Raw genomic sequence first — 12,669 nt, 5'->3', positions numbered from 1 at the left:
TCCTAACCACAGTTCAAAAGCATAAACTCTTCGGCGCTAAGCTTTCTTTATAGTCCAACTCTCACATCCATACATGACTACTGGAAAAACCATACCTTTGACTAGATGAACCATTGTTGGCAAGGTAATGTCTCTGCTTTTTAATATGCTGCCTAGGTTGGTCATAGCTTTTCTTCCACGGATCAAGTGTCTTTTAATTTCATAGCTGCAGTCACCATCTGCTGTGATTTTGGAGCCCAAAAAAATAAAGTCTGTCACTGTTTCCACTGTTTGCCCATCTATTTGTGATGAAGTGATGGGACCAGATACCATGATCTTTGTTTTTTGAATGTTGAGTTTTAAGCCAACTCTTTCACTGTCCTCTTTGACTTTCATCAAGAGGCTCTTTAGTTCTTCTTCTCTTTCTGCCTTAAGGGTGGGGTCATCTGTGTATCTGAGGTTATTGATATTTCTCCCAGCAATCTTGATTCCAGCTTGTGCTTCATCCAGCCTGGCATTTCTCATGATATACTCTGCATATAAGTTAAATAAGCAGGGGGACAATATACAGCCTTGACGTACTCCTTTCCCTATTTGGAACCAGTATATTGTTCCATGTCTGGTTCTAACTGTTGAGTTTTGACCTGCATACAGATTTCTCAAGAGGCAAGTGAGATGGCCTGGTATTCCCATCTCTTTAAGAATTTCCCACAGTTTGTTGTGATTCACACAAAGGCTTTGGCATAGTCAATAAAGCAGAAGTAGATGTTTTTCTGGAACTCTTGCTTTTTTGATGATCCATGGATGTTGGCAATTTGATCTCTGGTTCCTCTGCCTTTTCTAAATCCAGCTTGAACATCTAGAAGTTCACGATTCACACAGTGTTGAAGCCTAGCTTGGAGAATTTTGAGCATTACTTTGCTAGCGTGTGAGATGAGTGCAATTGTGCGGTCGTTTGAACATTCTTTGGCATTGCCCTTCTTTGGGATTGGAATGAAAACTGACCTTCTGACCTTAATTTCTAGTTCTGGGGCCATTGCTGAGTTTTCCAAATTTGCTGACATGTTGAGTGTAGCACTTTCACAGCATCATCTTTTAGGATTTGAAATAGCTCAGCTGGAATTCCATCCCCTCCACTAGCTTTGTTCATAGTGATGCTTCCTGAGGCCCACTTGACTTCACATTCTAGGATGTCTGGCTCTAGATGAGTGATCATACCATCATGGTTATCTGGGTCATGACGATCTTTTTTGTATAGTTCTTCTGTGTATTCTTGCTACCTTTTCTTAATCTCTTCTACTTCTGTTAGGTCCATACATTTCTGTCCTTTATTGTTCCCATTTTGCATGAAATGTTCCCTTGGTATCTCTAATTTTCTTGAAGAGATCTCTAGTCTTTCCCATTCTGTTGTTTTCCTCTATTTCTTTCCGTTGATCACTGAGGAAGGCTTTCTTATCTTTCTGTGCTGTTCTTTGGAACTCTGCATTCAAATGGGTATATCTTTCCTTTTCCTTTCACTTCACTGTCTATAAGGCACATAGCCCAGTTTCCTGGTGTTACTATACTGGTTCCTTAGTATGATTTTTTTTTTTTTTAAAGTATTTATTTATTTGGCTGCCCTGGGTCTTAGTTTTGACATTCGAACTCTTAGTTGCGGCATGTGGGATCTAGTTCCTTGACCAGGGATTGAACCCAGGCCCCCTGTGTTGGGAACATGGAGTCTTTAGCCACTGGACTACCAGGAAAGTCCCCCTTAGTATGATTTAATTGTTCCCAACATAGAGGAGACTTTAAACTTAAAAATTACCATAGCCTGGTGTTATCTTCATAAATCCATCCCATAATTGTGGGAGATTTTATTCCTTGGCTGAAACTCTGCTTGTTGCTCTGATTAAGCTTGACTAATAGGAGAAAACTCATAGTTATGACCAGGATCAGAGCAGGCATTATTAATTGGCCAGGTGAGGGGATCCCATCTAGTAATATCAAGAGCAGACAGAACAGAGCTGAACTTTGCTAAAGGTCATCCAGTTAGAGGCTTGGACGGGAGAAATCCACCAAGGTAACCCAGAACTACTAGATACAGGTAATTGGCCATAAACCCAACAATTGGATTGATTTCTAAAAGTAGCATTGGATCATGCCTACAATAGAAAAAAAATTGATTCACACACAAAGGTCCAAGACATCAGGAAAACATAAATGATCATACAAGTCACAGCGAGGACCTTGGGCAAATTATTCCTCTCTGATGTCATCGTCTTCTCGTCCTGGTGTGAGTATAGTTTTGCCTTTGAGAGTCATTTTAAGATGATTTTGAGGTCAGCCATCCTCACTATAGACCAGTCCATTGCAGGGGCCCTGACAAGGATCCTTTCATCTGGGTTGGAGATAGTCCTTCAAAGAGTTATGACTGATAACATTTTACCAGGATATATCAGATTTTTAAGAACTCTATATAACCTCTAGAATATCTATATTAGTAATATTTACCATACAGTGTACCTGAGAGCATTTATTACTCATTTGATAATATTTCCATATAATGTAACCAACCAAATGAACATAATTAGTTTAATATCTCTCTCTGGGATGTTTCGGGGCCCCTTTGAAGCATCGTAAAGGTAACTAAGGTCAAAAGAACTTCAGTAGAATTTGATTTAGGATGTTTTGTCAAAAAACTCAAGAGCTTAGAAACAGATTTAGCCAGTGCTGGTGGGCGTGTCACTTAGCTTACTGGTCTGTCACAGTGGATGTATACTGAGGCTCAAGGTCTAGTAAAAGTTGACTCTGCCATCTTGGACCTGGTTGGTTCTATGACGGTGCCATTCCTAACAAAATCGTTTACCCAACTAATTGTAATCCAATTTTAGAAAATCCTGATCATGCATAACTTATTCATTTCTCACACCTTCTTTTACTGAAAACACATTTATTTTCCTTAGAAGTTTTCCCACATTAAGTTCCTTTTGTTGTTGACAAGTTTGTAAGAGATAGAATACGGTCGTATTTGACCTCTAGTAAACCTAGGTACAACAGAAGTGTTTTACTTATTGATGGTTCTAAAGACATGTCTGTATTACCAGGTACTAATTTAATACTGGCTATTTCACACTTCACAAGGACCTGAAATTTATTTAGCTTAATTTAGAATTGTTTGATTTGTAAGTGCTTATTTTGCCTTAAACCAATTAAGCAGAGCTCATTTACAAATTAATCTCAACAGTATTAACCAAAGACACATACAGAGACATACACATATCTAGACAGACACAATGTGAAATCTAACTTCATATTCTAAGCTTAGTTATGAATCAAATGTCATAATATCAAATTCACTAGTTTATAAATGACAGTTGGAATAAGTAGAATTTTACAGGCTTCTTCCTGTCTTCCCCTCAGTCTCAGGAGTTAGAGATCATCTAGATCTAGTGTTCCTGAGAGCCTGGTTTCAAGGCACAGCGAGAGACAGTCAAGCTCTACTAGAACTTGTTCCCTCTCAGGGTCAAAATTCTGAAGGTTATTTAACCAAGCTTGCTCTTACTCTTTATGCAAAACAAACAAACTTTGGAACCAGTTTTTCACACTTTTACCTAAACCTTCTCTGAAATCTAAACAAAATGGTGGCCACAAAACCCAACATGACTGTCACAAATCACAACCCAGAACACAAAGTGTAAAAACACACACACAGGGTGGGGGGAGTAACAAGCTAAAGGGGCTTGGACTCTCACCTGCATTTCAGCCAGACCAGCCAAGCTCCTGGGTTTTGAGTGCTGAGCCCTTTCCTAACATTTTTTTTTAATAAAGGCGCTCCTCCCCCCCCCAAAAAAAAAAAAAAGAAAAAAAAACCACACACACAGGCCCGGTAGTCCTGGTCAGACACTCCCTTAAATACAAGATTACAGTCTCAGAAAACCTCCTATAGAGACAAGTACGAAAAGAGTAACTGGAAATATCTCAGGTCTTCAGAGATTTCCAAGGGAGGAGAGGAGGCCAGGTCAAAGAAGAGAGGGAAGGAGGCGGGGGAAGGGGGACTAACGGGGTGGCCTTACAGGCGTCTCTGACCACCTGCAGACACCCAGGCATTACGGACTTTACCCTGAGCTTCCAGGGAAGGGAGGACTGGAACTCGGCCCTGCCAGAGACCAGACCAGAACAGAACCAGAATTCTAGTTCTCTCTCTGCCAACCCTCAGCTCAGACTGAGGCCCTTTGACCAGACTCCTGCATCCAGGACTGGGGGACTTAAAAAGGGTAGGATAGGAAGGGTTAAGGAGAGGAAAGAGAGAGGGAAGGGGAAAGAGGTCAGTAAAACCTCTTGTTCCTTCCCGGGTCAGGGCACTCTGGCCAGTTGTCCATGTCGGGAGAAGACCAGAGACAAAAGGGTCCGAGCTGCCGCCACTGGGTCTGGTCTATTGGTGAGGAAGCAGGTTGGTCCCTCAGTACCCCAAATGGTTAGGATGTCAGTCACAGCAAAGAACAGTTCACCAGAGTCACCCTTCATTGCAGGAAGGGGAACCCCTTCCAGGGTCCAAGAGTGGGCTTTTATCTTAACACTCAGAAATGAATTGTCCAAAGAGACATATGAGCTGACAAAGCAAGAGACTTCATTGAAAGGGGTGCCCAGGCAGAGAGCAGGAGAGTAAGGGAATCCAGGGGAACTGTTCTGCAACATGGCTCACAGTCTCAGGTTTTATGGTGATGGTATTTCTTTGGCCAATCTCTGTTGACTCAAGATCCTTCCTGGTTGCACATGCATTGCTCAGCCAAGATGGAAGCCAGCAAGAAGGATTCTCGGAGGAGGTAGGACCAGTGGCATCTCCTTTTGACCTTTCCCAGACTCTTCTGGTTGGTGGTGGGTGGTTAGCTTCGTGTTCCTTACTAAGACCTGTTGTAAAATGACTCATGCAAATAGTTATTTTGGTGCCTGGCCAGGGTGGGCAGTTTCAGTTGTTTCCCCAAACAGATGGTGGGAATAGGGACTTCCTCGGTGGTCCAGTGGTTAAGAGTCTGCCTTCCAATGCACGGGATGAGGGTTCCATCCCTGTTCACGGAACTAAGATCCCACAAAGAATGAATGAAGAGAATTATTATGTGGCAGATGATAGAAGAGCGAGAGGGTAGGGAAGGAAAAGACACAATGTTAGACTGTGTTTAATAGCATGAAGATCATCACCAGTCTCTGAGAAAGCGGTCCTCCTAAGTCCTCCCATCCAACATTCAGCCACTTCCCAGGTGGCAAACCAAAACGCTGCTGGCTCTCAGGGGTGGAGGTGGTGGTGTTTGGCTGATAAAAGGATGACAGAAGAGGGGAGAGGAGGAAAGCGAATGTCCAGTGAGAAGAGGCAGGAAGCGCTGGCAGCTGCCCGGGGTGATGTCCGTGCATAAGGAGCCACACCCCGTCTCAACAGCCTCATCTACCCGTTAACTCGGAGTGGAAGGGCTCTCCTTTGGAGGCGTTGTACCAGAGCACACTGAAATTCCATTGGTAGGCTGTGGAAGAGGGAGGAAGTAGGGACTGGGTGAGGGACTCCCCTGTAAGGCTCATGGGTGGGTGGGACACGGGATACTGATCTGTTGTTCATAAGGCATGGCAACTCCAGCTTCACTCAGTGTTGATAATCGGGGGGCCCCCTCCCAAATAGAAGATGATGGGGGCATAGGCGAGGGTAGGGATCATGACTGACTGGGTGAACATTGCAGGGCCTCCAGTTGACCGTCAAAACATGCAGTATTCGACAAAACCTCTGCGTGAAGGAAAGGAGCCCCAGATCACATTATGCCAGAGCTGAATCCCCCAGAAACTGAATCCCCCTCCCTGTGCATGGGGAGACCCTGTGGTAGTTACACTAGGACCTCTGAGCTGACCACCCAGGAGTACCAGAGGGCAAGCCAGTTTCATGTGGTTTACAGCTCTTACCATGTTTGTTCTTAAATAATGTATAAGCTCTTCAGAACATTTCCCCATCTCTTTGCTTTCCTCTGCAATGCCCTGCACTCCTGCAAATGCTCAAGACTTAAAGGTCTGCCAGAGCCACCACATTCCACACTTCCCAAACCTGCATACAGCACTCCAGCTAAATTTTGTGAGCAGTTGAGAAAATGACCTGGTGTTCCCTTTGGCTAAAAGCAATTGGTATTGCAAAATTAAGTTGTTTGCAACTTGTTTGCAATTGTTTGCATGTGGATATTGAAACAGGGAGTGGTAGCTTTTATAATTGTTAGGACAAAGAAGGATTCTGTTCCTAATCAGAGACAACCAGCTGACTCATCAAGTGCGTTGACCTTTTAGGTGTCCATCTCCCCCGCTTGTTTTCAGAAAACTGAGCTTAGCTCCCAGGTTTATAGACAGCCCAAACCTGACACTGAGGAACACACGATTTTTCAGAAATAATATAATAAAATTAAAAATCCCTGATGGGAATGTAAATCGATACAGCCACTATGGAAGACAGTATGGAGATTCCTTTTAAAACTAGGAATAAAACCACCATATGACCCAGCAATTGCACTCCTAGGCAATACCCTGAGGAAATCAAAACTGAAAAAGACACATATATCCCGTTGTTCATTGCAACACTATTTACAGTAACTAGAACATGGAAGCAACCTAGATGTCCATCAACAGATGAATGGATAAAGAAGTTGTGGTACATATACACAATGTATACACAGTATTACTCAGTCATAAAAATGAACGCCTTTGAGTCAGTTCTACTGAGGTGGATGAACCTAGAACCTATTGTACAGAGTGAAGTAAGTTAGAAAGAGAAAGATAAATATCGTATTCTAATGCATATATACGGAATCTAGAAAAATGGTACTGAAGAATTTACTTACAGGGCAACAATGGAGAAACAGACATAGAGAATAGACATATGGACATGGGGAGAAGGGGAGGAGAGGGTGAGATGTATGAAAAGAGTAGCATGGAAACTTACATCACCATATGCAAAATAGATAGCCAACAGGAATTTGCTGTATGGCTAAGAAACTCATGACGGTGTGATCACTCACCTAGAACCAGACATCCTGGAATATGAAGTCAAGTGGGCCTTACGAAGCATCACTGTGAACAAAGCTAGTGGAGGTGATGGAATTCCAGTTGAGTTATTTCAAATCCTGAAAGATGATGCTGTGAAAGTGCTGCACTCAACATGTTAGCAAATTTGGAAAACTCAGCAGTGGCCACAGGACTCGAAAACATCAAGTTTTCATTCCAATCTCAAAGCAGGGCAATGCCAGAGAATGTCCAAACTACCACACAGTTGCACTCATCTCACACGCTAGCAAAGTAATGCTCAAAATTCTCCAAGCCAGGCTTCAGCAATACATGAACCGTGAACTTCCAGATGTTCAGGTTGGATTTACAGAAGGCAGAGGAACCAGAGATCAAATTGCCAACATCCGTTGGATCATCAGAAAAGCAAGAGAGTTCCAGAAAAACATCTACTTCTGCTTTATTGACTATGCCAAAGCCTTTGACTGTGTGGATCACAACAAACTGTGGAAAATTCTTCAAGAGATAGGAATACCAGACCACTTTACCTGCCTCCTGAGAAATCTGTATGCAGGTCAGGAAGCAACAGTTAGAACTGGACGTGAAACAACAGAGTGGTTCGAAATTGGGAAAGGAGTACGTCAAGGCTGTATATTGTCACCCTGCTTATTTAATTTATATGCAGAGTACATCATGAGAAACGCTGGGGTGGATGAAGCACAAGCTGGTATCAAGATTGCCGGGAGAAATATCAGTAACCTCAGATATGCAGATGATACCATCCTTATGACAGAGTGAAGAAGAACTAAAGAGCCTCTTAATGAAGGTGAAAGAGGAGTGAAAAAGTTGGCTTAAAACTCAACTTTCAGAAAATGAAGATCATGGCATCTGGTCCCATCACTTCATGGCAAATAGATGGGGAAACAGTGGAAACAGTGACAGACTTTATTTTTGGGGGCTCCAAAATCACAGCAGATGGTGACTGCAGCCATGAAATTAAAGGACACTAGCTCCTTGGAAGAAAAGTTGTGACCAACCTAGACAGCATATTAAAAAGCAGAGACATTACTTTGCTGACACAGGTCCATGTAGTCAAAGCTATGATTTTTTCAATAGTATGTATGGATGTGAGAGTTGGAGTATAAAGAAAGCTGAGCACCGAAGAATTGATGCTTTTGAAGTGTGGTGTTGGAGAAGACTCTTGAGAGTCCTTTGGACTGCAAGGAGGTCCAGCCAGTCAATCCTAAAGGAAATCAGTCCTGGGTGTTCATTGGAAGGACTGATACCAAAGCTGAAACTCCAATACTTGGGTCACCTGATGCGAAGAACTGACTCATTAGAAAAGACCCTGACACTGGGAAAGATTGAGGGTGGGAGGAGAAGGGGATGACAGAGGATGAGATGGTTGGAGGGCATCACTGACCCAATGGGGACATGAGTTTGAGTAGGCACCAGAGTTGGTGATGGACAGGGAGGCCTGGCATGCTGCAGTCCGTGGGGTCGCAGAGAGTCAGACCTGACTGAGCGACTGAACTGAACTGAACAAAGAAACTCAAACAGAGGCTCTGTATCAGCCTAGAGGGGTGGAATGGGGAGGGAGATGGGAGAGAAGTTCAAAAGGAAGGGGATATATGTATATCTATGGCTGAATCTGGTTGAGTTTTGACAGAAAACAGAAAAATTCTGTAAAACAATTGTCCTTTAATAAAAAATAAGAAAAAAATCCCTTCAGTATTAGCAACTCATTTTGATTCCCTTCTGACTAATTAAATGGGTATAAATTTTACTTTCCCCAAAGGAAACTTTTAAAACAATGGATGTTATGAAGGGTCCATTTTAAGATCATGATTCCTTTCCCCCCGCCTTACCCCTAGGTGGCAGCAAGAAGCAGAAAAACCTACATGAAAATAAAGCACATGTCCTTGTGTTGTAGGGGCTGTGTTAGTGTTATTTTTATAATTGAAGTATGGTTGATTTACAGTGTTGTGTTAATTACTGCTATACAGAAAGTGATTCAGTTATGTATATATATGTATATACACACTTCTTTTTTGTCTTCTTTTCTGTTTTGGTTTATCAGGATATTAAATGTAGTTCTCTGTGCTATACCGCAGGACCTTGTTTACTCATTCTGTATATAAAAACTTACCTGTGCTAACCGCAGCCTCCGATGCCCACCCTCTTCCAGCCCCCGTCCCTCTCAGCAGCCAGCAGGCTGTCCTCAGTCTGTGGTTCCGTTTCTTTTCCACAGACAGGTTCATTGGTGTCATGTTTGGCTGTTTTTGTTTAGTCTCTGCAACTGCGTGGAATGTAGCCTGCCAGGCTGCTCTGTCCATGGGGTTTCCCAGGCATGCTTACTGGTGTGGGCTGCCATTCCTCCTTCTCCAGGGGATATTAGAATCCACATATAAATGACAGCACTTGGTATTTGTCTTTCTCTTTCTGATGGACTTCGTTTAGTATGACAGTCTCAGCCATGTTGCTGCAAATGGCATTGGTTCCTTCTCTATGGCTGAGTAGTACTCCTCTGTATATATGTCCCACATCATCTTTATCCATTCACTCATCGATGGACATTTAAGTTGTTTCCAGGACTTGGCTATCGTGAATAGTGCAGCTGTGAACATAGGGGTACATGTATCTTTTTGAATTATAGTTTTGTCTGAATATATGGCCAGGAGTGGGATTGCTGGATCATATGGTAATTCTGTTTTTAATTTTTTGAGGATCCTCTATACTGTTCTCCACAGTTGCTGCACCAACTTACATTCCCACCAGCAGTGTAGGACAGCAACAGCATTTGTTATTTGTAGACTTTTAAATGATGGCCATTCTGATCATTGTGCAGTGCTACCTCATTGTAGTTTTGATTTGCATTTCTCTAATAATTAGCCATGTTGGGCATCTTTTCACGTGCCTATTGGCCATCTGTATGTCTATTTTGGAGAAATATTTATAGGTCTGCCCATTTTTTGATTGAGTTGTTTGGGTTTTTTGTTGTTGAGTTGTATGAGCTGTTTGTATATTTTAGAAATTAAGTCCTTGAGGGAGCATCATTTGCAAATATTTTCTCCCATTATATAGATTGTGTTTTCATTTTCTTATTGGTTTCCTTTGCTATGTAAAACCATGTAAGTTTCATTAGGTCCTATTTGAGGTTTTTTGCTTTGTCTTTTGATTTATATTTCTTTTGCCTTGGGAAATCTAAGAAAACATTGGTACAATTTAGAGCAAGGAAGGTTTTGCCTATGATCTGTTCTGAGAGTTTTATGGTATCATGTCTTATGTTTAAGTCTATAAACTATTTTGAGTTTATTTTTGTGTATGGTGAGAGGGTTTGTTCTAACTTCATTGATTTACATGCAGCTATCCAATTTTCCCAAAATTACTTTCTAAAGAAACTGTCTTTTTCCCCTTGTATAGTCTTGCTTCCTTTGTTGAAGATTAATTGATCATAGGTGTATGGGTTTATTTCTGGTCTTTCGGTTCTGTTTCATTAATCCATATGTCTGTTGTTGTGCCGGTATCACACTGTTTTGATTACTATAGCTTTGTAGTATCATCTGAAGTCTGGAAGGGTTATGCTTCCAGCTTTTTCCTCAGGATTGCTTTGACAATTCTGGGTCTTTTATGGTTCCATATGAATTTTAGGATTATTCTAGTTCTTTGAAAAATGTCATGGGTAATTTGATAGGGATTGCATTAAATCTGTAAATTGCTTTGGGTCATATGGCCATTTGAACTATGTTAATTCTTCCAGTCCAGGAGCATGGGATTACTTTACCATTCTTTCCGTCAGCTTCAATTTCCTTTTTTAGTGTTCTGTAGTTTCCAGCATGTAAGTCTTCCAGCTCCTTGGTCAGGGTTATTCCTAAGTGTTTTATTTTGGGGTTTACTTTTTAAAAGATTTTTGTTTGTTTGTTTTTTAAACATTCCTCTTCTGTTATGACTTCTTGGGGCTTCCTGGGTGGCTTAATGGTAAAGAATCTTCCTGCCAATGCAGGAGACTCAGGAGACACAGGTTTGATCCATGAGTCAGGAAGATCCCCTGGAGAAGGAAATGGCAACCCACTCCAGTGTTCTTGCCAGGAAACATTCCATGGACAGAGGAGCCTGGCAGGCTTTAAGTCCATGGGGTCACAAAGAGTCCAACACAACTGAGTGACTGAGCACACATTTTAAAAGGTGATTTGTTTGTTTTTTTTCATTCCCTTTCTGATATTTCATTGTTGGTATAAAGAAATGCAATTGATTTATGTATGTTAATCTTGTATCCTGCTACCTTGCTCAATTTATCAGTTCTAGTAGTTTTTGTGTGAAGTATTTAGGGTTTTCTGTATGTATTATCATCTGCATATAATGATAATTGTACCTTTCCTCTTCCAATCTGGATACCTCTTATTTCCTTTTCTTGCCTAATTTCTGTAGCTAGGACGTTCAGTACTGTGTTGAATAGAAGAGATGAGAGTGAGCATCCTGTCTTATTCCAGAATTAGTGGGACGGCTTTCAGCTTCTTACCATTGAATATTATACTGACTGTGAATTTGTCATAAGCTTACTGTCTTGAGATATGTGTCCTTTGTACACAGGGGCTGTGTTCTTGAGTTGGGTCTTAGGATCATGTTTTGCTTATACCGCTGACCTACAGTTCCATTTATTCAGCATTTCTAACTTTTTCTGAGCTAACTTAAGTACCCCACTATCTATTTAAAGAAGTACTTACTGTAAAGTAATTAGCCTCCAACTAATAAAAATAAATGGAAAAATAAACAAATGAAAATAAATTAAAAAATAAATAAAGAAGTACTTAGCCAGGATTTACAGAACACTGTGCAGTCAGCTTTAACAGTTAAATAACAAATCTTGAAGGAGAGGGAATGGAACATTGAAACTCAGAGATTGATAAAATTATCCTCCTTATTTTCTTGCTCATTGCACGTGTGTGTCTACAGGTAGTTTCTTGCCGAGAGCTGGTGCCCTTGGCCCCCTTTGCCCCCCACTCCCACCTGGGGATCAGGTGCTTCTGCATTCAGCCTCATAGAGTGGGTGCCGGGGGTCACTGTGGTCCTTCTCTGCAGCGGAAGACAGCAGCGCAGAGTGTCCTGTGCTGTTCTCTGAAGCCTGCTTAACGATAATATTGAAAGCTGTTATTTGGAACTTTGTAAATAGCACTGTATAGATGCTTAGGGCTAGTTGGGGGTGTGGAGTTGAGAATGGGGGAGAAAGGATAAAAGATGTAACGGAAGTAAACGTAGGAGAGGAGCAGCCATGTTTAGAGGCTGAGTGTCGGGGCCTCTGTTAGGGGAGGAGCTGAGTCCTGGCAGCTGAAAACAGAGCTGGGGAAGTACGGAAAGGTCACACCACGTCTCTCTGGGAAACGCCTGTCCTTGAGCTCTCAGGGCGCTTATCGCTCTACTGCTTGCATAGAGTGTTTATCTTATTCTGTGGCCATGTCCTAGCAGATTGGAAGCCCATGGGACCACCTCATTTGTCTTGATAGCCCCACAGCACTTGTGCCTGACGCATGGTAGACTCTTAATAAGGTTAGCTGAACAAATGCAGTTGAGGAGAACAAGGGAGGTAAGTAACAATGCCAGGCAGATGTGACTGTATTGGAATTAACAGTCTTAGTCAGAAGTGGTAGGGTCTGTGAGGGCTGGTGACTGGGTTCAGTGGGTGGAAGGCGC

General features: G+C 42.0%; 1 protein-coding gene across 2 annotated transcripts in view; it reads left to right on the top strand.

Annotated features, from left to right (window-relative positions):
- Positions 1-12,669, top strand: part of MAML1 (mastermind like transcriptional coactivator 1) — a 62,060-nt gene that overhangs the window by 37,703 nt on the left and 11,688 nt on the right. Inside the window, exon 1 of one of the 2 annotated variants that reach the window (XM_043467010.1) lies at positions 12,354-12,562. The exons of the other annotated variant lie outside the window; for it this stretch is intronic. Within the exon in view, the coding sequence (XP_043322945.1) occupies positions 12,539-12,562 (24 nt within the window). The 5' untranslated portion in view covers positions 12,354-12,538. Of the gene's footprint in view, positions 1-12,353; positions 12,563-12,669 lie in introns of those variants that run through there. 2 annotated transcript variants of the gene reach the window in all.

This window comes from Cervus canadensis, chromosome 4 (assembly GCF_019320065.1).
Source record: "Cervus canadensis isolate Bull #8, Minnesota chromosome 4, ASM1932006v1, whole genome shotgun sequence".
Lineage (NCBI taxonomy): Eukaryota > Metazoa > Chordata > Mammalia > Artiodactyla > Cervidae > Cervus > Cervus canadensis.
This window is presented reverse-complemented; position numbering and strand designations above follow the sequence as displayed.